The 27,916-nt window shown below is 41.9% G+C and overlaps 2 protein-coding genes across 3 annotated transcripts; one reads left to right on the top strand and one right to left on the bottom strand.

The window, feature by feature from the left end:
- Window positions 1-326: 326 nt before the first annotated feature.
- rhobtb3 (Rho related BTB domain containing 3) lies at window positions 327-23,933 on the top strand. Of its 2 annotated transcripts, none has more exons than XM_051413724.1 (13): window positions 327-1,043; window positions 1,413-1,644; window positions 2,490-2,682; window positions 4,762-4,919; window positions 5,294-5,402; window positions 8,056-8,251; window positions 8,412-8,608; window positions 11,161-11,211; window positions 13,668-13,777; window positions 15,168-15,273; window positions 16,111-16,284; window positions 19,850-20,016; window positions 20,356-23,933. In XM_051413724.1, coding segments are annotated over exons 1-13 (1,812 nt in total). In that variant the 5' UTR covers window positions 327-1,041; the 3' UTR covers window positions 20,473-23,933. The 2 variants fall into 2 exon arrangements, with proteins under 2 accessions (XP_051269684.1, XP_051269685.1); XM_051413725.1 differs by lacking the exon at window positions 11,161-11,211 and having other exon boundaries at window positions 356-1,043; window positions 20,356-20,452; window positions 21,690-23,933.
- On the bottom strand, window positions 21,318-27,490 carry glrx (glutaredoxin (thioltransferase)). Its single transcript, XM_051413732.1, has 3 exons — window positions 27,208-27,490; window positions 25,411-25,542; window positions 21,318-21,829 (listed from the first exon to the last, which is right to left on the bottom strand). The coding sequence occupies exons 1-2, from the start codon at window positions 27,412-27,414 to the stop codon at window positions 25,432-25,434; spliced, it is 318 nt and encodes a 105-aa protein (XP_051269692.1). The 5' UTR covers window positions 27,415-27,490; the 3' UTR covers window positions 21,318-21,829; window positions 25,411-25,431.
- Window positions 27,491-27,916: the final 426 nt, after the last annotated feature.

Raw genomic sequence — 27,916 nt, 5'->3', positions numbered from 1 at the left:
TCTACCACTGACTCCCACACCCAAGCCACTTTTAGTACACACTACACACTTACAGTATTGTATATGTTCATGCTACATCAGCAAATGGTCTCCTGCCCCTTACGTTAATGTCATTATTATTATCAACATTGCACTCCATGCTCATAGCTCCAGGCAATTTCGTGTGTGTCTCTTCATGTGGTGGAGTTCACTGTCTGTCTTTGTGAGTCAGGGACGAGAGAAGGGAAGTTATTAACACACACACACACACACACGTGCTTTATATCGCCGGACCCAGCAGAGGATAAAGCTGTTGTTGTTCAATTGTTCAGAGGTGAAACTGTCAGCTTTTGAAAAGACAACACGGCGTAAAACAGTGCGTGAGTGGATTAAACAACACTGTCATGTCCTGCCCGTCGACAGCATGGTCCTACTGAGGGTGCCTCTGTGTGTGTGTGTGTGTGTGTGTGTGTGTGTGTATTGGCACGCGCTGCTTCTGCATGCGTGAGTCCGCGTGCGTGTTGCTGAGTCAGGCGCGACCTCTCTCTCTCTCTCTCTCTCTCTCTCTCTCTCTCTCTCTCTCTCTCTCTCTCTCCAGTTGTTCTTTGCCACTTTGTTTTATGCGCCGACGTCATTTCATACGGTCTGGACACCGAGGCGCGAGGCTGCTCCCCCTCTCTCCCCGTCGCTAATTGTGTTTCCTACCGACTGACTGACAACTTGTTTGTCTGTTAGCGCATTGGCTGCCCATGGGCGCTGCTGTTTACACACTCTGCTGCTGCTCCGCCGGCTGGGCTGTCCGGTGCGCCTCTGCGGTCGGTTCGGGACGGTATCGGGCTCCGCTTTTATGAATGAATAACGAGACGGGGGGGAAATGCGAGTGACTGCGAAACTCCCCAGCAGCCGGGCTCCCGGGGGGCCAGCCACCGATGAGAGGGATTAACGACGGAGCGGAGCCGCGGCTCATTGCGGAAAAGCCGACTGCAGACTGGCGTGGAAACGCACCGCGAGGGAAACGGGCTACATAGCGTAGAGCAGCGGAACAAAACCGCGGCGACCACAATGTAAGTTGCTCTGAAGCTGCAACTCATTAAGGGATGTGGGGAGAAAGGGGTTCGTGGTATGGTATGCGTGCTTTATGTGTGTGTCAGTATATCACTGCTTGATAAATATAAATACAGCACCGACATGTAGCCTAAGTGCCAGATTTATTGAACCATAATACCCTCTCAGGTGTAGCTAATTAGGGCCTTTGGCAAGCTCCTTCTTCCCAGTGACATAACGGTGATGCACTGTCTCCGTGATAGACATGAATAATAAGGACCAAGGCAAAGACAGGTGTAATCACTGGACCATCACCATCATCATCGTCGTCTGCTTACGTGCCGCTTTATCCAAGTCACTTTCCAACCAAAGAGTTGTCTGGCTTACAGGTCCATCCACATTGTGGCTCTGGGCAGCGAGTGCCCTGGAGGAGTCGGGCCCGGGGAGGAGATCATGGGCCAGGGGCAGCTGCAGGGAGGCCTGCTGTGGAGCTACTTGGGTCACGGGGCGCTGGTGGGACCCTGCGACCTGGAGAGCAGCCTGCACAACCCGGCCTTCATGGAGTACACCTCACGCGTGTTTGGGGATGTCACTGTAGTGGTTCGGGATTGTCCCAGCTGGGTAAGAGACATTTGTGTGCAGAGCAGAATGAGGGAAAACTGAGACTTACATGTGTCCATCCCCCAAATTTGGATTTTTAACCCCATTTTTTTTAGGTGTTTCCCCCTCACACCTTCTTGCTTCTATGATACCAAATCAGAATTGATTGACAGGTGAAGGTTAGGGCAGGCCAAGATGGCAAAACATGCCATAAAAGAGTGGTGTAATTTTGCCAGAGCATTATCATTGTGAAAGATTGCACTGATATGCTGTTTACTTTTCACTCTGCTCCTGTTTCTCAGAAGATGTACAACATTTCAAAATCCAAGGCCACTTGCCTTCCAGCGCTGATTGCAGGCTTTGTAAAAAATGTCCCTATTCTTAGGAGAACGCTATTTTAACATGCACTGCACAAAAAAACGTTTGTTCTTCATAGCATATGAATTTGAAATGAAAGCACTGTTATGATTTTGTAGCAGCATTATATGCATTCTATTATAGGGCTGTCTAACCCTGTTAGGGGTGGTGCTGGTGGAAGTCTGTCAGTCTAATTCTTTGTCTCTTTGTCCTTTTCTATTCAAATTGCTCAAAGCTTTCTGAAGTGTCCCCCCCCCCCCGCCTAATGAGTTGAGTTGGTTCAGAGCAATCAGCTATAGCCTCACACAAGTCCTTGGGGGTAAAGTCCCAAGAGCCATGCTGAGGTATTTATATTTAGGGAGACTCAGAGGGGAAGGGTTAGGGTTATCTAAGGTAATGTTTGTGGTGCAGGTTGGGTATTTACAAAATTCCGTATACAGTGTTCCTCACGTCTGTCCTCCTCTGACCTCCTACTATTTATATCTGTTGTTCCTTTCTTGCCTTTCCAGGACTTGTTGGACAGCGACTGGGCCAGCGTACGGAAGGTTCTTGAGCAGGCGGACATCCTGGTCATTAAATATTCAGTCACTGACAAGCTGGCCTTCCAGCAGGTCAGAAACGGCTACGCCCCGAGACTCCGCCCGCTCCTGAGGCACTGGGGTGTGCCTGTCATCCTAGTCGCTGTTGGAGCGCGGCTGAACGGTGAGGATGCTTTTGTTGTGTGTTTTTGTCAGAGCCAAGACTGAGTTTAGTTTTGCCAACAGCGCCTTGACAGCTGATGGCTCTACTAGCAGTTTGTCATTGTTGAACACGAACAATGGAGTTTGAGAGGCAGCAAATACAAAATGTCTCATCTCTCAGCCATTGTACTTGATATCCTGGTATTTTAGGGTTAAGTTACGGTTGCCTGAGTTGTTGAGTTTGATTTCCGAACAATATCATGTTCTGCTCATTGGGCCAGTGAGATCACCGTCTGAGCCTTTGTGTCCTCTACTGTGTCCTCTCAGCAATGAGGAGGATGCTCATGATTAAATCTCCTCTTGGCTGCCTTCAGGCTTTCAACTCACATGCTTCCCTGCAGGAAACACACCAAATCAAGACGTTAAGTTGACATTTTTTTCGCCATTATACGCCTTGTAAGCAGACAAGAGCTCGCACAGCACTTGAAGATACACTGTCATGGCTTGGAAGTGCACCACACAAGTAGTTTGTCCCTTAAGTAGGACTAGGCCGCTCGGGTGTAGCCTTAGTATGTATACTGGCACTGTCAGTGAGTCTGCATGTGTGTTTGCCGCACACACACACACACACACACACACACACACACACACACACACACTGACCCTTGTCAAATCCAGATTCTGTAAACAAGCTCATCAAATGCACCAGGTTGTATTTTTAGCTTGTCTGCTCGACATACTTTGAGATCCTGTCAGAGCTCCGCTGCAGAATGATCACAGTGTGAGTCTTTGCCTGAGAGAGAGAGAGAGGAGGAGAGGGAGCGGATACCTGTAGACCAGAGCTTTTGTGTTTTCCTTTGTGGCTGTTGTGGGTATTTTCATGCCATCCTCTTATGACTGCAGAGAATGACGGCTGAGCTGTGAGCACTTCCTGCTGCTCGACTTTAGACCACCTGAAGGCACAGCTGTGGCAGAGAGCGCTGCTGTACGTGCATTAGCGCAACCATTAAACCAGCGCTGAGCGCAGGAGCACACAGGCAGATTAATCCAAGGGCACGCACACAAACATACCACTGATATGCCAAGTCACCGCCTGTCAGACATTGGGTCTCTCTCTCTCTCTCTCTTTTTTTTCTCTCTCTCTCTCTAACACACACACACACACTCACTCTGTCTAGCTCCATCTCTACGTCATGCCTGTAGGTTATTAGCAAGATGATTTATCAAATGCCTCAGCACTTAGCTGTATGTCCTGCTCATTCTCTCTTTCTCTTTGGCGCTCTCCTCCTCTGTGCAGTGTTTTTTTCTCCTTCAAGCTAATCCCTCCAAATTTTCTGTCTGATTCTCTCTTTGGTTATAAACACATGCCACAGTGTGGTTTGTTCTTTTTTTTGTCTTTGGACTTGTGAAAAACAGTGGCCTGGAACTGCAAAACACATCAGTATTATATTAAAGAAGACTTAATGACATTTCAGAGACCAACATGGTGAAACACAATGAAACAGAAAACAACAATCTTTCACAAAATACACCACACATACCATCTCTATTTTCAAATCCTTGCTGGCTGTCACTCGGAAGTAGAGTAGTCGCACCATAAAAGCACATGTGGCATCTGGTTTTTATGTTCTGTTTTTTATGAGATATGTTTTCTATTTTAATTTGTTTGGTGAAATGTTGTTTTTGTGTGTGTTTATGTGTGGTCTATAAGGAAGTTTTGAAAGGCAGAGAAACGTATTTACAAAAGAGGTTTTGAGTGTCATGTTTTGTATTGAACAGAGTTTTTGGGATGTCAACATTGTTAGCTTTGCTCTGATTGGTCAGTCTGGGAGTAGATTCACTCTAAATTGTAGACATCACAAGCACAACTATGTTCAACTGAAATGTCTGTTATATATTGAGAGGTGTCAATAGTGCAGAAGAGGTTTTGATCCATGTCTGATGATTAACTTCAGGGATAGCCCTTTCTATGGACTGTACGTTATGGCCAAGTGCAGCTTGTTCTGTGAAACTCTGTCATACACCCTTATAAACAAATGATTAGATTCAGTTATTTACACAGTTTGAATGATTTCATCTTAGAATTAAACTATGTGTTCAGATGAAGGCCCTCCCTGTACGTGCCCTCTCTGTGCATCTGACTGGAGCAGCTGTGTGCCTCACAGTGAAGGTCTGCAGCTGTCCCGGGACCTGGGGGCCACCTACCTGGAGTTGCCCTCTCTCAACCACGTCTTCGTGGGTCGCTATTTTGGCAGCGTGGTAAGTGGTCACGGCACACAGCATTGCATTGTACTACAGTTGCATTTTGATTCTTGTGCCTGAAATAAAGTTAGTATGATCAATAATGTGCTGGGTGGGCTTTTTGCCCCAGCATCCCCTGATACATTTGCGTGTATTGTGTGTTTTTATGCTCAAGCTGTTAGATACATTCTTAACTTTGCATACTGTTTCTGTCTATTTAACTCAGTGAACTCCTCACTTCAGACAGGTACAGTGCTTATTAGAGGAGACAAGGACAGGTAGCTACATTGGTCTTCTCAGGAAGTTGTTTCCGAAGCAAAGAATTGATGATGTAAGATAACTATTTTTGTACCTTGCATTTGGACTAACGTGAGTATTTCTGTATTGTTCAGCTGGAGTATTTCATGATTCAGTGTCTGAAACACAAAGCCAAAGAGAGGCCAGAGAAGAGGCGAGGAAATAAAGTGAACGAGCTTCGTCCCCCTCACTTAGAACAACCAGGTCAGACGAATACTATGGTATCTAAAGACTAATATTGCTTTTATTTTAAGTGGCATTTTTGTGGGTGTTGTCAGTTACTATAGGGAGTCTATTAACCCTTCTCCAGCTAATTTAAAAAAATTTTTTATTTCACTGATTAAATTCAGCAGTTATTGTTTTTATTTAGTTGTTTTCATGTTATCAAGTAATTATTGTTGCCTTAAATTGCTCCTTTTATGGTATATAGAGAACACTCAGTTGGACTGACTGGATTGTTTCTTCTTACAGCTTACATAGCCACAAAAAGAGCTGAGCACAACCGTTTTATCCAGATCAATATTCTGTGTTCCAAACTGGATATAAGAAGGGAGACAAAGAGCTAGGTAGACTACTTTTATTCAATGACGTTTGAATCAATTTTAGACTGAGCTCCTTTCAGCATCAGACACAGGAAGAACTGAGTGTTTAGTGCTATGTTGTGAGGCAGCTCAGTGACTGTAGATGTGGGATGGGAGAGGATTACTCATTAACTGTAGGTTTAACCAAATTAATCAGTTTAGGTATTTAGGCAATTGAACACTATAAACCTACTTGGCCAGCCAGTAATCCCACTAATGCAGCTCTTTCTTCTTATGTGTTTTTGTGCATTGTACTAAAATATAATGTTATATTTATATCTTAGATTTGGACAGTTTACTTTAGGGCTGCAACTTCTGATTATTTTCATCACAATTTTCCAAAACCCAAGGTGATTTGTTTGTGGCAAATTGTTTATTTTGTCCAATTACAGAACTCAAGGACAATTCAGTTTACTATAAAATTGACAAGTTCTCACAACACGTTTCTCTTTGATGAGCTGGAACCACTGTTTTTGCCCGAAAAAAGACTCAAACGCTTATTTGATCATCAAAAAGCTGCCAATTAATCACTGACTTGAATAGTTTAAGATCTAATTTAGCTTTAATCTGACTAATTGAAATTCAGAATCTCAGATTAAATTTGAATTAAGCTTCAAAACTAGTTTGTAGCCGACTGTAGATTTATTGCAGAGTGTCTTTAAGCCAATCAGATTCTGCAAACACAAAGTGCTAATTATGAGAAGAGACAAATTACCATGCTGCTGATCATGAACCACAAACATTCATACAAGGCAAGCAGCAGAGGCACAGTAAGTTTGATTATTGTAGTGAAGCTTAAAATAGTGTGACAGTTTCTTCTCCTTTGTCTTAATGTTCTACTTTTTTAGACTGTGGCACTTGTTCTCCTAATTGGCTAAAGACAGTCTGATTAAATCTGCTGCCGACTGCCATTCCTAATGTTGCCACAAACTAAAAGCTTTCTGTGTGTTGTATTTAAAATTAAACAATTCAGATTAATTTGAAGTTTCCAGTGTTTGAATTCATAGTTACAGTCCTGTCTCTTGCTACTTTTACTGCTACCACTCACATTTCAATGTTTTTCCACACACAGTTAAAACAGCTGAGAATATTTAACTCAAACTAGGCAATTAAACTAGTGTTAAATATTGATCTGACCACTTTGCTGCTGTGTGTGTGTCTAAATCTGATGCAATGACTGTCAGCTTTAAGTCTGGCCAAAAAGGCAGCAAGTGCTTGTGGGATTTATTGGTGCCTGTCCAACACTGCTTAACTCTACTTATGGTGTAGTTTGAATTAAATATGACGTGCACTGATTCAGGAATGGCACAGTTTTCTCTGCCAAATCTGAGCGGCCATAAAAAAGGAGATGAGGTCCACAGAGGTGCAGTGTGTATTAAGCATGAATAGAAATATAATGGGACAATGATTTGTGAAGCCCATGCCCCTTCTCTCTCTCCCCACTTCCTTTCTTTCCTGCTCGGTGCTTTGTCAGTTTTTATTAATCTGAATTCATGACAAAGCACAGTTTTTTCTCCTACTCGTTTTCTATGAAATATTCTCTCCCTCCATGTTGGTGCTCCAAACTGGTTTCTCAATTTTGTACTTTTTTTCATTGCAGTATTTTTCTTGTACTCACAGTTTTTACTGTTCCACGCAGTTCACTGCAAATAATTTATCTCTGACTATCGTCTGTCCAGGTTTTTACTATATCTTCTTTAACTATTAACCTTACTTAAAATAAGCTTTTGGACATGCATTGAATTTGAGTTTTTCTATCACCAAAATAAACTAAAACAGAATTAGTAAAGTATTTCAGTGTCAGCCCCTCAAGATTGAAAAAACAGGCAGAAATCCACTGTTGAATAGAGACATATGTTTTTCTCCATTACTTCAATAGACCAGAATTCACTGCAGAAGCATTGGTTTGCATCTTTGCAGGTCTGTCATTAGTGCAAAGGCAAACATATCTGGGAGCGTCTTTTCCAACTTGAGCAACAGGGCAGGGCACAACATATCCTGAGTCTCTCTCAGCTCTCACTACACTATTGCTGTCAGTATCGCATACCCATAACACACCATTTCTCTCTGAGCTCTCAAAACTAATTATTAAAAAAAAGAAGTATACATGATGAAAAGTCCAAATTAAAACACTCCTAGGGTGCTCTGACCATAACAGATTTTCCCTTTCATCTTTTGAAAATATGGACTGAATTTCATCAGTGGTTGTTCATTAACAAAACTCATCCTCCATCATCTTTTCACCCCCTGTACTCCCTCTTCCTCCCTCTGTTCAGCACGTCTTCCCCCTATCAGAGTAGAGGAGTCCAGTTTCTCCCAGGACATGCAGTGGTTGTTGGAGCGTGGCGTGCAGTTCGCCGATGTGGCTTTCTACGCCGGGGACTCTGGGAAAGAACTGGGGTGGGCACATGCTGCTGTGCTGTGTGCTGTCAGCCCATACTTCAGACAGCTGCTCCTGGGGCCCAAGAACAGGTAGGAGACATATTGGCTTGTTCACAGGATGGAGTTTAACAAGCTATTTCACCACCTGCGCTTGTTAGCCAGCAGGAGCTCAGCTCTCTCTCTCTCTGCAAACTCCTCTTTAGTGTAACTATGAAGGATTTTGTGCTGAATTTCATCTCTGGTTGGACAGGGAACGTCCGCAGTCGCGGTGTGTTTGCAGAGAGCGTGATGGAGGTCCCCATTCGTTGCTCTCCACCTGGGATGGGGGGATTATTGATGACATGCCACGATCAGAAGGGCACCTGACAGGACGCCTCTCTCGTCTGGTGGTGAAGGACCCCCTCCTGTGCATGTGCTTGTGGGAGACTCTCATGTTCATTTACAGAGGTAAAAACCACCAGTCGAACACAGCACACTCAGATACAATTTACTGTTTTGTGTCTTTTCCAGAGAATTCAGTCATTTCCATTTAACCTTTTTAACAACCCTTCGCTTATTATTATGAACATTTAATATGCAGAGTATTTTTTTGATTAGCTGGGTAATAGTTGTTGTATAAAATAAGAAATAGTGCAAAAATTATACACAACTCCCCCAATCACAATTTTCCAAAGCCTGAGATGACATTATTGCTTGTTTTATCCAATCAACAGTCCAAACCCTAATTATATTGCATTTGCTATCCTAGAAGAAGACTGAGAAAACCAACAAATCCTCACATTTAAGAAGCTGGAATTACTTTATTTTGGTGTAGTTTTGTCACAATGGCAATGCTAACATGCTAATGTTTAGCAGCTATAGTGTTTACCATGTTCACCATCTTAGTTGAGCATGTTAGCATGCTATTGTTTGCCAATTAGCACTAAACACAAAGTACAGTTGAGCCTGGTGGGAACGTCTTTAGTTCTGCAGGCATTTGGTGATAAACCAAAGACCTGATGATGGTGTCAGATAAAATGTCATGAATCATCAAAGTGATTATAATTCATCCTCAGGGGGAAATAAATGTTTGAACCAAATTTCATGGCAGTCCATCCAATAGCCGTCAAGATATTTTAGTTCTACAAATATCCACTTGCTGGTGGTGCTAAAAGAAAAATCAGGCAAGCAACAAAGTCCTCAAGATTCATCCTTTGGACACTGTGAATGTGTTGTTGAGCTATTTCAGTCTAGACCTAAGTGGTGGACCAACACACATTACCATCCCCAGAGCCATGCCAGTAGCATGGATAAAAATTACCTTGAAAGTGAGATCAATTCAATTCTTCTTCTTTTTTGATCGACAAATCAATTAATCTACTAAATGTTTCCACACTAAATATATTTCTTTATAGATTATAATCTTATCTTTTTGGTTATTGTGGTCATTTTCAAAAATAATGCCTTGTTGTAAAAGTCAATCTTAGTGCAGCAAAGTATACAACTACAAACCAAAAATATGACAAGAGGGTAAGTTAATCATAAGTGAATTCTAGTGAATGTTGTTAAATTATTTCTGTATTTGAAGTTGCATCAGCTAAATCACAGCAGCACAGCAGCACAGCAGCACAGCAGCCACACGAAAGAGCATCCGATCCCTACTAATTAAAACCCTGTGATTTCACCAGGATCAAGTTGCCCAAACGGACATTCTGGCATCAGGATCAGTTGCACAGGCAGTGCCAAATAGAAAGTGGAGATCAGAATACAAAACTGTCTCCAAAACAGCGGCCAGAGAAATCTGGACTCAGCAAGGACTGCTCAATTAGTTTACTCCCATCACACTACATGGTTTCTGGGAAATGATTTTGCTGGTGCTTCCGGGGTGTGTTTGCCATATTCTGCGCATTATAACTCGAGTTTAAATACAGCTAACAAAGCTGGACTAACACTCAAAGCATGGGAACTCTGTACCCTAAAAGCAGTTACTCTTTTTCCAATGTATTAGATGTGATGATTAATGTTCCCTGGCTGCAGAAGGCAATTTGCCTGCTATTGGGTCTTGTCCAATGTTCCATTATGGTGAGGAACAGAAATCAGTCAAATTGAAAGTGCTTGATAGTAAGCAACTGTAGTATTTTAATTTGGGACCTGATCATTCATTGTGAAATACTATAATCTCTCAGTGATGTCTTAACCCATATTTGCACTTAGATCCCTCTGGCCACTCATGTCTCCTTTATCTCCACCCAGCTCAGTTTTATTACTGACACATGGATTGGTACACAAAATGATGTCTCTGCAGAAATTGAACTTCCATCATTTTGATAGCTAATGGGATTAGTTGATAGAATCTGACTCTGTAGCCCAGTGGCCTCATATTTACATCGACAAATGATTAACTCTGTAATGAAACTGTCATGTAAAATTAACAGTATCGTATACTAACTTCACCCAACAAGGATACAGGCACATGTAGCCATAAAACATGCATCCAAAACATCTGCAAATGCAAAATGTTCTCCAGCCATGTGAGAAGCCTAGTTTAACAGCTTTGTGATATCCTCTGCCATTTCAGCGCTTCATTAATGGAAATCGTCTCAGTCTGCGGCTCAGAGTCTGCAGTGCTGCGCTTGCTGCATGTTAGATTGCTGCGCCTTTGCACACACAGCGCTGTATCAGAGGCTGCATGTCGGGCAAGAGTCCTTATGGCAAAAAGGCTACACTAACATCTGATTCATGGGTGCCTCTTAACATGTATGTGAGCAGCACCGACAGTCTGGATGAACACGCTGAGTGCACACTCACACATTTACACTAGAGGCAAACACACAAACGCATGAGCTCAGCGTGTATGTGTGCTGTTGAAGGGAAGAAGATTATAGGGTTAGACTGAGTCTCTGTGAGTGACTGTATGAATAAGAATATGAAACCTAGCGGTTGAAAGACAGAGTGTGCAGTGTGTATTTTTACATATACAAGTGCTTGTGTGGATTTTCTTTTTTTTTTTTTTTTTTTAGTGAGAGAGGAAGAATATGGGAAAGTAAGGAGGAGAAAATTGCGAGTAGCAGGTGAGGATGAAAGAGGGGGTGGAGTGTTTAAGGTGCTGCTTGCATTTCTGTGAGATATCGTGATGGCGAGAGAGTGTTTGGGTGGTGGGTGAGCTGGGTACTAGAGCATACTGTTTGTGTGTGTGTGTGTGTGTGTGTGTGTGTGTGTGTGTGTGTGTGTGTGGCTTGGGAGAGAATAGCGGAAAGAGGACTATGAGTGCATGTGCTGTGCAGAATACGAATGTCACGTTTCCATACAACACTGCAGGGAGACAGTGTTAAGCCTTGTGTGAAAAATGTTAACCTTCAACATGGCGGGTCTCATTGTATGTTTAAAGCAGCTGACCTCACAAACAGTGTGCATATTTCCGTATTAGTATATTTTCTTGGGTTGGAAGACATGAATATAATGTGTGCCTCCTTTGCCCACAGAAACACTCGGAGCACAGTAAGCCAGTATTTGATGTTCATTAGCAGTAAATCCACAACAGGCTGTACTTTGCTTTCCCAGAGACGGGACGGATATCTTCTTGCTTTCAATTCAATTCCACTCATTTGTTGTAGCTCATTTTGTTGGCTTAGCAGAACACATTTCCATAACAATAATGTGTCTCTGTAAACACACAGCGTCACACTTGTGGTATTATTCCACGCTTGGGTTTTTTGTCACTTGAGTGTGTGTGGACAGACACAGAGGCCGTGACTTTGCTTGTGTGACGTTAACACTGTGAGACTCTGTCTCCTTGTGTAGTGTGCTGCTGAATTATTGAATTTGTCACTCGGTTGCTATTGTGTGTATGTATGTGTGTATGCATGTTTAGTATTAGATGTGTGTGACACATTGTGTGTGTTTGTGGTCATCTTGGCCTTATTTGAGGTCAAATTTTAGACTACAGACCAGTTGCTTTTGGGACAACTTGCCTCACTGGGGGAAAATTGTAACAATTTAGTTTCCTTGCAATTTAATTAAGTAGAGACTACCACTGGTTTGGTTTATGTTAGGTTAAGATTTAGAGTCAGGAATGTGGTTGTTATGGAAAAGGTTAAGAAAAACCTTCAGGAAATTAGTGTTAATCTGTACAACTTGTTCCCAAAAGTATCCAGTCTCAGCACTTGTTTGTTTGTTTGTCTGTGTGTGTTTGTGTGGGTGGGTGAGAAGAAACACTGAAACCTATCTGTGAGATTATGTAGAAATGATTTAACCTTTTTGCAGCTTTTGCTTTTTGCATATATATTCCATTGTATCCAGTTCCTCTCCACCCTACATATGAAAGCATCTAGCAGTGTATCCAGTTCCAGTTTCTTGGTGTCTGGCTGCATCATATGTCAGCAAGACAACTCCGAGCTAATCTCTCACCCTGCCTAGGAGGTGTCTGTGCTGTGCAGTGCCATTATCTGGCACTGTGTGTTGAGGTAATCCCTCTATCAGCCCAAATACCGTCATTATGAACTAATGATGAGATAAATCCTGCCCAGTCCAGCTCCCTTCTTCCCTCGACAGTCTGTTTACGTCCCAGTGAGACTGTGCACCACCTCAATCAAGCTGCAGGGCTGTGCAGGCTTTATAAAGGAGTACAGCACTGAGGTGAATGTGTGCAGCATAGATGTTTTCCTAATTATAAAGCTAAAGGCTGAAGGGTTTAACTCTCTTTTTTGTATTTTTAATAATTCATAGTTTATCTTTATATATCAGCGATGCTAGTTTGAGTCTTTATATTTTAAATGCTTTTTTATGGCAACTTACTGTATATAACACATATAACAGCCCCAATTTTTTTACCTGTTCATTCACTGTACATCAATACTTTTTGTGGCTCTATGCATGGCAATGTTGGTCTGTTGGTTTGTTGGCTGCTCACTTTGGTCCAGAGACAATTATCTTGACTTGAAGTGTTGCATAATTTGCCATATAGACAGACCTTCATGGTCCCCAGAGGATGAATCCTACTGACTTTGGTGCTTCCCTGACTTTACCCCTAGCACCACCATGAAGTTGTCATTTGTGCCTTTTTTAGTGAAATATCTCAACAGCTGTTGAATGGCGATCACTCTGTCCACGCGTTCCCATACTCTTTATCGGCATTACGAATCATCAGGTCAAAACCTTAGATTCTCCAATACTTTTGTTTATGACCAAATACCTAAAATAAATAAAACTAATGGCATTCCCATCAGCCTCAGCTGCACTTTGTGCTTAGTGCTAAGTAGCAGTTGTGTAGCATGCTAACACACTAAACTAAGATGGGGGACATGGAACATTATACCTACCTAACTGTTTCTGACATTCGTGGAATCTGGACTGAGTGTCCCACCCATAACCTCCATGGATTATATAAGCAGACAAATTTTAGAATAAACCAACTTTGTCAAAAACAGGTCCTGGGTGTTTGGTGTTAAAGTACGTGGGTGGTCAGAGCACAGTGCCAGCTAAAAGTGTTTCTGTAAACTGTACTATTGTGTTTGTGGATGTTTTTTAGGAGCGTGGGAGTGGGACCACCTCCAGGAGGCCCTGGAGGAGAAGCTGAAGAATTCACTAGCTGTGGCTCAGCTTATGGAGCGCATACGATCCCTCATCGGCAGAGACAGGGTATCGTCTTTAATGTTTAAAATCACCTTACTTTTCTTTCTCTAATACACACAAATTTCATAGAAATCACATACTTGTTTAAGTAATGTGTTATGGTGTGTATGCTGTAACAGCCCTCACCAACAAAAGAGGTTAAACATCTATAATGTGTCAAATCTACTCTTTGAAGGTATAAACACATGTTTTGGTAGTTGCAGACTAATTAACAAGACCTTGTTTAGCAGTGATAATGTGGCTATAATAAGCATATTTACATAATTACTGCCCGTATCACCTCTCAAATACTGTGGAAATCAGCACAAAGTAAACAAGAGATGCTCTCAAAGGAGCTACAGCAGATCTGTAAGGATTTCACACTGGGCCATGAAATCCAACATTATGTTAAAATTCTGCAGCATCACATCTATAATGTATTGCGTCAATTTAGAAAACACGAGGTGGCTCAATGTAATAGGCAGCAGACTTTACCATTTAGATAGAGAGAGATCAGGGGATATGACATGTCTGTCTCTGACAAGCCTTTGGCACCATGCACGGTCCACCAACCCATCTGGATAGAACTAGGTCTTCTACCTGAGGCAGTGTTGAGACGAGCTGACACACCGAGAGATGGCTGTGCCACTTTAACACGATGAGACGCCCTAATGTCCTGTCATGCTTTGATCTCGTCCTCTGCAAACACCTCCGGGTCGTCTCGTTTCACTCTGTGAGACCGGCTGAAATTTGCTTTCCATAAGCTTCCCACTGATTTACAAAATCAGAGGGGCTTGATTCTGTTGCTGCCTCTTCTGAAGACTCTGTGTTCGCTGAACGCTCCTCTGCCGCAGAGTGGTGCGAGAATATGGAGTTCTTTGTGCTTCAGTTGACTGAGAAAGTTCACGTAATGGTAATGGAATGTTTTGACGACGCTCATTTGCAGACCTAACAAAACCACCACTGCAAAAAGACACACTGACAGCCGTTCTTATACTACTGATTTCACCTGCTGTGCAGAGCAGTATACTGTATACACATTTATTTTATTATGCGCCCTTTTAATGCTTACTGAGCAGGAATGTGTTAATAAATAGACAGTTTGGACAACCGTCTGGTTCTCAGTGTGTTTTTAGTGTTAGGCAGTTCCGTCATGGCGTTCTTGGCATTGCAGTTCAAGCTTGTTTGGATATCGCTAAGCAAGACTGGCAGGAAGGCCATTTGTATTCCACAGGGGAGGTGAGATAGATGCACAGAATGGCAATTGTGCTGGTAACTAGTACCTGACATCCAGCAGAGGAATGTTAACTCTCTCTGTCCATTTCTTTTGGCTTCTTCTCTACTGTGTGTGTGTGTGTCTGTCTGTCTGTGTGTGTGTGTGTGTGTGTGTGTGTGTGTGTGTGTGTGGCGTGCGTAGGGCCCCAGGGACACCCCAAGTGCCCGAGCAGCTCAGCTCGGACCCCAGACGCTCGTCAACCTCTTCAATTCTCCTCTTTACTCTGATGTCATCTTCATGGTGCAAGGTGGGTCAACGCCGAGCTCTTTTACACACACACATTTACAAATGCATGCACCGTCACGCAGCAAAGGAAGGTCACATTTTATTAGCCTTGATTGAATTATGCTCTCAGTCTCAGGCCTGGTCATCCATTTGCAGACAAAATAAGATAAAACGGTCCGAGGGAAAGGCTGCCTTCCGTCCCTGTCATGTTTAATCTCGCCAAAAGCTCTTCCATGAGCTGCATTTAGCCAATTCTCTATTAAAGAATCAAACTGAGAAATTCAGAAATAATGCCCCAAAGCCTCTCCTCAATCGATATCTCATAAAAAAGTGAAGTTAGCTTGTCCTTGCACCTCTATGCTGCAAGTTCAACTCTTTGCAGAGAAAAGGTCTACAAGAATGTTTTATGTTTTTTTTTTTACACGCTAACATGCTGATGGGAGTGTGGTGAAAGCTGTTACTGGCTGTTAGCAACACTTAATGACAGCGATTATGTCAGGACTTGCGCCAAGGCTTTGCATGTCATTTAAATGGCCCATTATGACAGATTATCACCCATAACAAGTAAAATTGAATAAGGGTTGGCCTCTATACTCCTGTGATCAGCCAAAAGAGACACGTTAGTGATACTGACTTGCTTATTCATTATTTTGATCAAAGATACATTCTGTTACTATCACTCAAGATTTAACATTAATTATGAATCGTTTCCACTCTCAAGCATTTCACTTAACAGCTCTTTGGGAATTTCATAGACGCTACTCTGAAATTCTAAACCTAGATGTTAATTTTGCGTGTGTGTATGTGTGTGTGTGCGTGTGTGCGTGCTTGCGTGCGTGCGTGTGTGCGCGTATTCAAGGGAGTGTATTGCCAGCTCACCGAGCAGTACTGGTGGCACGCTGTGATGTCATGGCAGCCATGTTCAGCGGGAAGTATGCAGAGGCCCGCAGCCGAGTGGTGCCCATCCACGGTGTCTCCTCGGACACCTTCCTGTCTTTCCTGGAGTACCTCTACACTGACTCCTGCTGTCCTGGTGAGTTTACTGCACGCAGCCCAGACGGGTGCTCAAGTAATACCCACTGTGACCACTACTGTATGCATTAAGATTAACAACTAAGTGGCACCTAAAACTGCTAACACATCTCCAAAGGGAGGCCTAAATATAGTAAAAGTAATGGCCCTGCCCTCCTCTTTATCTTGCAGACTAATTAAACCCTGTAGCAGATTTTGTATGGTGGTGAGATTGATTGCACTGGGAAACCCTCAGTCTGTGTGTTATTCATTCACCCGCCTATAACTTCTCCCTCAGGCTGCTGCTGTAAATAAAAATAGTTTGCCAAGCTATTGAGACGAATAGACGGTTGGTTGATTTGTGACTGAGATGAAAGTCACTTTAGATGCTAGGGATCTGACCAACAACGTGACAGAAGAACAATGGACCTTTTGATGTAATTTCAATGTACTGCAGCAGTGTTACCAAATCAGAAAACACTTGAGAGAGGTTCAGTAGTGCTTTCCTCTAGGCCTTGCTCACAAAACGCAAAACAAAAAGTGCCATCAACCATCTGTGTGACTGCGACACGCTGCCAGTGTCAGTCTCAGGAGGCGCGAGGATAACAGCACCAAGCTTAAAATTCAATTAGATTTAGTGACGGCAAAATCAACCCGTGGCATCACTGCTTCATCTGCTTTTAATGATGCCAACTCGTGGCCCCAGACGTGTTGTTGTTGTTGTTTTCCCCTGTCACTGTCTGTCACATTGTTCGCAGTAATTATTGCTGATGAGTCTCTCTGGTGATGGCAGTGAGCTATGGTGCATTCCGTTTTTTGGGTTGCTACAACCTTAAAGTTACATTAAGCAACTTTTATTTCATTGCTGGATCAAGGTACTCTCCGCAGTGTGAAAGCTTAGCTGATACTGTTGGTCCCACTGAAAACCAACACTTAGCCTGGAGCTCTGTGCGGCTCTTAGCTCATTGTTTTGTTTTTTTCGTCAGACAAACCAAATTCATTCAAAACTGTCGGAGGTTTTCAGTCCACAGTCTTACACCCACCAATTGTATATAGGGCCGCACAATTAATCGAAATGTTATTGAAATTGCAATATGCAAATCGTAGCTGCAATTTAAAGATAAAATGTGTGACAAAACATCATTTTATTGGAGTTCTGTAGTTCGGAAGAGATGCCCTACAAATCTTGTTCTCCAGATTTAGGATAATATGTTTGTTTGATACAGATCCCAAAATATTTCACATAATCATGATTTTAAAGTGAAAATTAAATTTGCGATGCAAAACAGATTATTCCCACACTAATCGCAAATCATATCGCAATATCTGTAAAATAATTGCAATGTCATGTTTTTACCATATCTTGCAGCCCTAATTGTATATTACCTATACAGCACTAAAATAGCCTGCTGTGTGTGTAAGTGTGCAACTAGTTTTTATAGGTTTGCCACAACTGGATAAGCTGAAATCTCATTAAAGCATCTGGCTGTGTTTATTTTTGAATTTTTCTGCCCCCTAGTGGTAAAAGATTACTTAATTCCACTTTGAATGACAAGCTTATGCAGTTGTGTCTAAAGCAGCTTTGGAAGTAGTGTGTGTGTGTGTGTGTATTTGTGTGTATAATCTGACATCCATGGTAACAGCAGTCCCTCTGGAATCAGTCCTCCCAACTACAGATGATGATCTGTATGATGATATTCCATATTCACAGAAAAAACAACAACAATATATTATGTTTCTTAATTAATAGGCAAAGCCATATAATATATTATACAGAATTAAAGAGTTAATTACAACATTTGGTGTCATCTTCCTTTCCAGTATTGTTATATAACAAAGCTGCTGAATAGACAATGTACTGTAAAGGCTCAGAATAATCCGTTCTGAATAACCAGCTACTGAGAGCTGACAATCCCCTTATTTTGTGCCATGAGATGTTTTGATGAAAAAATCATGAAAACTTCAACAAGCAGCCCTCCTTAGGTACAAGGAGGGTAAGCAAGCTGTTTCCAGAGATACAGCTTCAGGTTGAGTCATGGGAACAGGAAATTAAAGCGATGAAAGAGCCCCAGAGGCTGTAGCCGCTGCACTGTTATATAAGAGCCCAGCACTCAAGGTCAGAGCGAGGTAACTCCACCAGTAGTGACAAAAAGGAAGGGTGTGAAATCAAAGGAGGTGTATTTCATTCAGATAAATACTGTGTGATAGTAGAACACGTTGTTATACTTGTGTATATGTTTAGGGGATCGTGCAGCTGAACAGAACAAACCGTCTGTACGGCTGCAGCTCCGTCTGTCAGAGATGCATGCAGAGAATCATGTTTATAGGAGCGGGTGAAGGATGTTGAGGTCGGTGTTTGACTGACATTAATGAAGGGAGTCATTTGATTTGACATTACATAATAGGGCTGACATTACTTGTTTGATGTTTTTTGCACGTGTGTATGTAATTTGACAGCTTGGAAAGAGCATTGCGAAATTATTTATGTTATATTCAATTTTCCATCCAAAGCACACAGCTGAAGTTTAGTGAATGCGATGATAAAGTGTGTTGTATTCATATAAATCACATGGTTTTTATTGAGAGATTTCTATAAAATCTGTTGGACATCCAACAAACTAATGCACAATCTGAGACATGGAACATATGACATACTGTAGACTGTGCTGAGTACAGTGTGACTTACATATTAGACAATAAGAAATCAACAAATATATTAAGAAAAAAATCTAAATATACATTCTGTAATTCTTGGTTTAGGTCTAGATTTGAAAAGATAGATTTGGTTCATTCTGTCTTTTCCTTTTAAAAGCACTGAAGAAAAATCTGAAAATAGTTGTTTTGGCAAATGTGTAAGCATGAAACAATATTTGGAGCTCTGTTTCTGGACACCTGATAGTTCAATATCCAGTCTTCCTTATAGCTCCGTTTTGGTTCATCTGGCTCTTTAGCCGCTAAATATTCTACTATGTTCCAGCTAGTTGCTACATTTGTTTGTTTGCTTAGTGGTGCGCAGGTAGTGTACAGTTAAGAGCTTTTTGCTCAAAACAGCTGCTTGAGCTGGAATCACAGTTGATGAGAGCGGTAAGAGTGAACCAAAACTGAAAAGCTGTGGTCCATAAAACCAAAGATGCTCTGCAGGGATGAGGGGAACTGTGGAAAAAAATGTTTTTACACTGAGGGATTCCAGCATTCAACCATGCCAACCTTGTGTATGCAAATAAACCAGCTATATTTGCAAACAACAAGTTTATTGTCAAATAATGTTAAAAATTCATCTGGAAGTGGCTTTAACTGATCGGACTAATGCCTTTGGAATTTGTTCAGCACACTCCGTTATTATTAAATAGCTGAAATAAGCTTCATGGGGCATTCATGGTGTGGCTCCGTTCCAATTTTGATTTTGGACCAATAAATATAAAAACACTTTATTTATTTCAGGGAGTGTTTTTAAGCCTTTGATTTCTTCTGGAGGCCTACATGTTTACAAATCTACAATAAATTGTAATCTACACGTTACAACAATGCATATGTAATACTTACATACACAGTGTATCTGACAGTGCTGTGTGTGTTTGTGTGTCCAGCCAGTGTTCTGCAGGCCATGGCTGTGCTGGTCTGCGCCGAGATGTACCAGGTCAAACGTCTGCAGCATCTGTGTGAAGTGTGTGTGTGTGCTTACCTTCAGAGCATGCCCAGTAGAGAGCTGTCATCAACAGGTATCAGCGTGATTCGACTGCTCCGCCGAGCAAAGGTCAGTGCAACTTTGAGTGTACGAGTGTAAGAGAGGGCAAGAGAGATTAAATGAGAACACGAACTGACCTGCAGATTGTCTGTGTCAATTACTACTCCATTATATAGATATGACATTTCCTTCATCCACTAACACTAAATTAAAATGCTGTGTATGAAGGGAATCTAGCTGTTTGCCCAATGCAATGTGTTTCTTTCTGTGCCGAGCTTAATCTTTTAACTTGCAGAAGCCCCAGGCCTTCCTCTGCAACAGATATCCATGCTTATCTGTTGAAAAGCATTAATTCTCAAGAGAATCATTGTTATTTATCATAATGTCTGTGTTTGCATTGATTCTCAGTGCCACAATGCAGAGCAGCTGTATGTCTGGCTCCTCCACTTTATCGCCAACAACTACCTGATCTTCAGCCACAAACCTGACTTCCTGGAGCTCTCAGGTCAGTGTGTGGATTTTTAAACAAGTAGAAAATGTCTGGAAAAATAAAAGGCCTTATAAGTGATGGTTATGCAAACTAAAATTGCTGCAGAGTAATGGTGGAATTAAACTGCTGATTTCAACTTTTTAGAAGGCTTCAGACTTCATTAAAAAAAATAATTAAGTCAAAGTGCCTCCAGGCTTTCGAGGATCTGTTGTGTTTTTCCACACAGTATATGTAGGTTAGACTCCCTCCGTCTCAGATAAGTGCTGTGAATCAGAGGCTGATTCTCATTTTTTGTCAGATGGCCAACCAGTTTGGATAATACATGAGGTGTAATCCAAGTGCCCACCAATCAGTTGTGTATGTAAGGTCCAGTGTGGAACATTTATGAGGATCTCTTGGCAGAAATTGAATACAATATTCATATTTATTTCTTCATTGGTGTATAATCACATTCATATTGTTACCTTAGAATGAGTGTTTTTTGTTGCCACTGTAGTTCCTCCTACACACTTGGTTGAGACAAAGGGTTTCAGTTTATTTCAATCTGCATTTAGATGCCTCTAAATCCTTCACACTGGTCCTTAAAATAAAACTGATTCACAGAAAGTGAGTTGATCACTTTCTACTTTGAGTTTTATGAATCAAACATGGTCATAGACCCCTGGGAAACCTCTGTATTGTATGCTTTACTGTCATATAGCACAATATGGCGTATTAGACTGTAGGCTGTCGGCCCCTCAGAATAATACCTCCTTATAGTTTACTTAATACTATAAGTTTATGCTTGATATAATACTTTGATTGCTCAGTTTTTACAGTCATATGCAATAGGCCACATACACGCAGTTAAGCTAATTACAAAGATTAAAAGCAACATTGCTCTGGTTAGTAGCAGTAGCACGTTTTATTGTCATTAGTCATACACACAAAAATCATTTAAGGTCAATGGACGGGTACTGAAGGGCACAGGCGAAGTCACAGGCCTGAATTGGTAGACAGCACATTATTGATCACTACTGATCTTCCGTTGCTTGTCGGTACAACAGATATTTCTGCCTTGTTGGCCGTGTTCATGGCAACAATCCAACTGAATGCGTTTGTGTGAATATGTGCCAAGGACAGTAAATCTTGCTATAAAAAGGTTTTATCAGCAAAACATGCAATACTTGTGTTTGCAGTAGATTACAATTATAATATATGTGTGTGTGTGTGTATGTGTGTGTGTGTGTGTGTGTGTGTGTGTGTGTTCCAGAGGAGGAGCGCGAGCAGGTGGAGAGGCTACGCTGGCCGTCCAGAGGCTACCTGCAGGAGCTTAGCGAGTACCAGCAGCGGCGACGCAAACTACGCAAGTCCCGCTGCATAGTCATGTGACCGCCACCTGGATGCCAAAATCTGAGGAAAACGGGGGGGAGAGCAGAGGAGGGAGACCAGGGAGAAAATAATGACAAAGAGTGAGACTAGTCATCAATGCTTAGAGAAACAGACAGAAGAAAAGTCTTTTCTGTTTGTCCTGCTGGATGAAGGGGCCGATCCTGAAGGACACTTTGCAGAGGAAAATGTCATAAGACTCCTTAACCAATGGGACAAAGTCGGCGAGCAGTGACATAGACCACTGTGCCACACCTCTCTTCCCCCGAAGGAATGACTGGGCATCCTTTGCATAATGACTATTCCATCATGGGCAATACAAAATGACTGATCCTTAAAACCCAATGTGAATTTAAAATGACTGGCTGGCCACTGGCCAGAGGCTCTGTGAGAGATTATATTTCTATTGGCCGATGCAAAATGGTGGATTTCAAAGATGAACAGTGACACAAAATGGCTCCATTACGAGTACAGATGTATCAAATGACCACACATCTGTTGAAACACTGATCAGAATCACGTGCACACTGTTTCAAACTACAGAAACAGGTAACGTGATTCAGGTTGACTAAGCAGGAAGGAAATTGTGTTTTCTCTGCTCGACACCTGGGGATGTCTTTGTATCTTCTGTACGCTGGACACAAGACTACTCCATTTTAAATTCAACCTTGGCCCATGATGCATTTGTGTTCCGTTGGATCTACAAATTGTGAGTGTGTGCACATGCAGCATTTCTTTAAGCTGAAATAACTCTTGAGCCTCGAACCTCTTTGTGGCTTGATCAGTATTTCAGGCAAACCGTGACCTACATTAACACCGAGAGCAGAGTGGAAGGAAAGAAAGAAACTCAGTTTAGCAGACAAGCAGGACCAATTTAATTACAGCTCTTTTATTAGATTCCTTCAGGTCTATAATGCAACATCAGTGAGTGTCTCTGAACCAGACTGATTTTATCACGTGAGATTTAATACATTTTGGTTGTAGTCTGTGTTAAGGCCGTCTCACCTTTATTCAGATGTGGCTCGAAATTTAATCTTCAAACTAAACTACACATAGTCTGTATCAAAATGAAATGCTCTATACACCAAATCCAGAACCATAATCAACAATGATAAAATGTATTTTTCAATTTGATTTAAAGTCTGTGAGCTGGACTTTCACACCATTTCATTTGCTGGTTATGATGTAATCATGATTAAACTAATCCTCATCCATTTGCAATAACAAATAATAATGCTCTATCTCTGTCTCTCTGTCGCACAAAAAGGCAAAAGCCTTTTGTAGCATTTACATGTACAATGTGTTGTAAAGATTTAGGAAAAACAACCATATCATGAACATATGTTGGTACACTAAAAACCACAATGCCTCTGGGTAATATAATATACAATATTTATTTTATCCAATTCTTTTTAATTTGAGAGATTGTTTTTAATCATAAAAAGAATATGATTTATTGGTGCTGGAATTATTTTTGTAAACTCTACTGTATGTGGACATGATTATGACATGATTACTTTTACTTTTTTACATTCAGAGTAGAGACAACTGGTCACACTGTTTTACAGTCTACTGTTTCACTGGTATTTACTTAAAAAAGGTGCATGATTATAAAAAACCTGACGTGCAGGAAGACAAAACAGATAAACCTTCAACAAAATGAAGCCAAAAAAGGTCGACATTATGCAGCTCTTTCTTATTAGGTGGATCAATATCTGTCATTAATAGTCAGCAAACAGTATGTAACTGTATTTGCATTCAGTTTGTGCAGTACTTTGGCACAGGTGGAGCAGCAGGCTGTGTATATAGGACAAGAAAGCTACCACTTTGACAGTGTACAGGTGATATCAGTTAGTATCTTTAAGCCCCTGGTGTATATTTAACCTGCTGCTGCACCACATTAATCAGAGAGTGTGTCTCCTGAGAGATCCTCAGATAAATCCCAATCAACTCGTAAAAAGAGAGTCAGTAAATAGCAGTTGAAAAACTGGACTGTAAAACAAAGCGTACTCCAGTGCTGCATCCATACCCAGTGTGTGGAGACACATGTGGCTCCCCTGGGCCAGTGTTGTACAGACTGTAGATAACATGACGTCTGAATTTAAATAAAGACATGTTTTAGAATGAACATCCCACCGACTCCATGAGTGTCTGCACTCTTATTGTACAGGCACAGCGGGGTGTACATGTTGTTGTGGGCATTTTGACTGCATTCATTTGTGTCCCTACAAGTTGTTTCTCCCTCCCCTTAACTCTGGAAAATGGGCATGTTTTACATTCAGATGGGTGACAAATTAAAAGAAAAACCACTATAAAGTGCCTCAGTGAGGCGCTTCAGTGCTCCATCGAATAATAACTTTATTAAAATAAAATCTATATAAATTAAATACCAAAATACAACAAAGGAGCAGAAGAGAAGCCATAAAAATAAAGAAATACAACAAAATAGATGGAATAAAGTAAAAAGATAACATCACATAAAGTCTATGAAAATGGGTTTTTAGAAGTGATTAAAAAGAAGTCACTGATTCTCCAAACCATGTCCTCAGACAGGTTGTTCCAAAGCCGAGGGGCCCTGATGGCAAAAGCACGGTCACCTTCAGATTTAAGCCTCTACATTGGAACAGCCAGAAGGGCTTCAGACTGCAAACCAGCTCATAAGGGGATCAGCAATACTGTAGCTCAGGGCCACACCCAGACGTGCTGTCAACATGATCAGTAAAACCTTAAAATCTATTCTAAAACAAACAGGGAGCCCAGATTGGGGGGACGTGATGTGCGTTAAAACCAGTAAGAAGCCGAGCTGTTGCATTCTGATGTTGCAGTCTCTGAATCTCTACTGGAGAGATGAATCCTTCAACAACATGTTCCCTCATTTGGTGGTTTGATGTTAGTGGAGCATGCGGTCTGATTCCAGGATCAGTTTCTGGCATGCTAGTCTTTTCGTCAGGATGTGGTAAGGCGTCCCAGATGCTACGCCCGTTGCCTAACACACTAAAAACAAGCAATCGTCTCTCCTGAAACATATTTTTGTCCCTGGCGGTGCACGTCTTTTTCGGGTCAGGCTGATATCACATTATCTGACCTCCGTATAACATGTTCTAAAATCTTGTATAGGGGTTAATACGGGTTGAGATCTGGTGACTGTGAAGGCCATAGCATATGATGGACATTATTTTCATACTTATTAAACCATTCCCCCCCCTCGTGCCCTGCGTGGAAGCATCTGCATTCATTATGTTCCTTCACTTGGGTGTTTGCTTCAATTTGTCACCCATCTGTACATCAGGTTGTTGTGATGCAGCGTGGGCCTCGAGCAGATTGTACTCCTGCCTTTACCACCAAGCAATTACCTCTCATCTCTTCAAGCACCACCTCGGGCATCTTATTTCCTTTCATTTATTTATTTCTACACTAATGAGAGCTTACTGTTACTAATTCATGCACTTAACGACTTACTCAGGGGTGTTCTGAGGGGCAACACCTACCTCCTTTTCTTGCCTGCTATTACAAAAATGTTTCCCTATGTTTCTGTTGTTCCCCCTCCCCCCACCTCCCTTTATATATAAGAGTGTTTGAGTCTGTGCAGCGTTCCTGTACGGTACCTGGAGGTCTGGATCGGGTCACTACATGGCTCCAATAGACTTCAGCATGCCCTCCAGTTTACCGCTCTTATGCAGTGCCACCACGTCACTGCCGCCTCCAATACACTCCTCACCAATGAACACACGGGGGACCTACATTCAGTTCAATACAAGAGACACAGGGATGCAACTGATAAATATGCAGTCATTGATTTTCAGCGTCATGCAAAAGAGACGATACACATAGGCCAACCGTCAATGTAACGGTCCCTTTAACGTCTCTGGGTGACCGGATCCCGACAAACTATGTTAGAGTATGTTAGGGTGGGATAATGTGGCACCAGTTCTGGGATTTTTATACTGTTCCTGAGCTTTGCCCTCTGGTTGATTCAGTAGCACACAATAGACTATGCACGTTAGGCCTTTAACGTGTGAAGGACTTGAATGCAAAATCCCAAACTCCCACACATAAAAGAAAGCTTCACAGTTCATTTGGTCTTATGCAAAAGTCTGCCATAGTTGCCTTGCACTGGTTTCCTCCAGTAATAAGTCGTTTCCCAGTCTTTCTTATAGCTGCATTTTCTTTCCTTTGCAGTAGCTTCCATCATGTTCTGTCTAAATCTGCATAGCTCGTAACTTTCTGGTGACTTAGCAAAGATGGTGACAGGTTAACCCGCACTTGACCCTAGTGTGCACAGTACGACAAGGCCCTGTGACGACAGGCTTCCCTGCTTTCTTCACAGCCACTGGAGAAGATTTTTTGTACTGGTTTGACTTCTGAGAACTAGAGTTAATCAAAATGTGGGACATAGTCTCAATATGTGGGCTGTGGGACGATGGATAAAAATGCTGTGCAGTCTCACACACCCTACTTTAACACCTCTGGGTGTGTAAGGCCACTGTGGGTAATCTTGCACATCAATGAAAAAAACATGGCAATATTGGGTTTAATGTGACAATGTATGTTTATTTGTCAGGTATTCATTTAACAGGATTGCCCAGTAGTTGCCTCCTGTCTGAGCGTCTGTCTATAAGACGCCTACTGGTTTCCTCATATATTTTCCATTTACTTTACTATATTGAGGTATAATAATAAAGAATAATTTTTAATGGGTTGGGTTTAGGGTAACAGAGATGGCATTTCTCACAATTTTTGTATTTTTACAAACCAAACATGGAGAAACTAATCAGCAGATTAATACATAATAAAGTAATCAATAATTGTAGTCCAATCCTCAACCTCCTACAACAGTAAGAGCAACAATAGTGTGACACACAGCGTAACAGCCACAAGGGGGCATTGTTCTATACTGAATAAGTCTAATACTTTAATACATTTACTGATTATACTAGTAACACCTTCAGTGCAGGACTTTTATTTGTAACAAAGTATTTTTGAAGTGTGGTATTATTAGTACTTTTACTTAAATGACGATCTGAATACTTCCTCCACCATTGCATATACTCAGAGGATTTTATAGTTTCCACTCTCTCTCTCTCTCTCTCTAAACCTCACACACACACACACACACACACACACACACATATATATAGTTGGTTTCATCAGTCATAAATCTCCACTGTCTGTCAGTGAGCTGGTATCATGTTGCTTGGTGCGCACTTCCTCTTGGATACTCCCTGACTGATTTCATAATGCCATCATAAAGCTAACCTTGCTACAGGTTCCTTCAGTTTAACCACTGACAGTCCTCACTAGAAACTAAAGGTTCGCATTGATCCTTTTGTCCACAGGAACAGTTCCCCTGTCAGAGCGGCTCTCCCATTGTTGACACTATGACAAAGCAGCCGTGTGTTTACCGTGCGGGCTCCGGTCAGCTCCAGGAAGTAGTCTTGCAGGCTGTCCATGTCGCTGCGTCCGCTAATGTCGATGTACTCCAAATGTCCCGGCTTGAATTTGTATTTTGACAAAACGTCTTTAGCCATGATGCAGTAGGAGCACGTGGGCTTCATGAACAGCACCACTTTGTCTCCTTTGATTTTGGTGTCCACGAACTGCTGCGCCATTTTAAGTGTTCAGAAGATCAGAGAGCGAAAGTGGGATCGGTGGGAGAGAGGGGAAAGATGATGCCTGCGGTTTGTCAATTATGGTAATGAGGGTGACGTCGAACGACAGCCCCCGCCCCCTTCTTAAAGAGGTACCGCGCAAGCTCGCGTGTGCAGTAAGCGCGTGCACAAGCGAAGGATTTCTTCTTTCTTTTTTTACACCAGTTTATCCAACTGATAATGCAGCTTTGATTTAGGGCTGCCTGGGAGGCAAAGTTCCTGTAGTTTAGGTATTGGTGCCATCTCACGTAACAAGTAACAGATAGACATAAATATTGTATTACTGTGCTACAGGACCCTTTACAGATGTACATGAAACTACAATATCAGTATGTGACAACAGTCTGAAGAGAGATGTGAATGTTTTGAAGGGCACTGTATATGAGAGGATAAACCCCCTTCATCATGTCACAGACTGATAGCTGGTGGTCTTTCTACCCTGTTGTACAAACAGCAGCATTTA

This window comes from Dicentrarchus labrax, unplaced genomic scaffold (assembly GCF_905237075.1).
Source record: "Dicentrarchus labrax unplaced genomic scaffold, dlabrax2021, whole genome shotgun sequence".
In the NCBI taxonomy this organism is placed as follows: domain Eukaryota; kingdom Metazoa; phylum Chordata; class Actinopteri; family Moronidae; genus Dicentrarchus; species Dicentrarchus labrax.
Note: the sequence above shows the minus strand (reverse complement) of the source record. Positions and strands in the feature narration are given on the sequence as shown.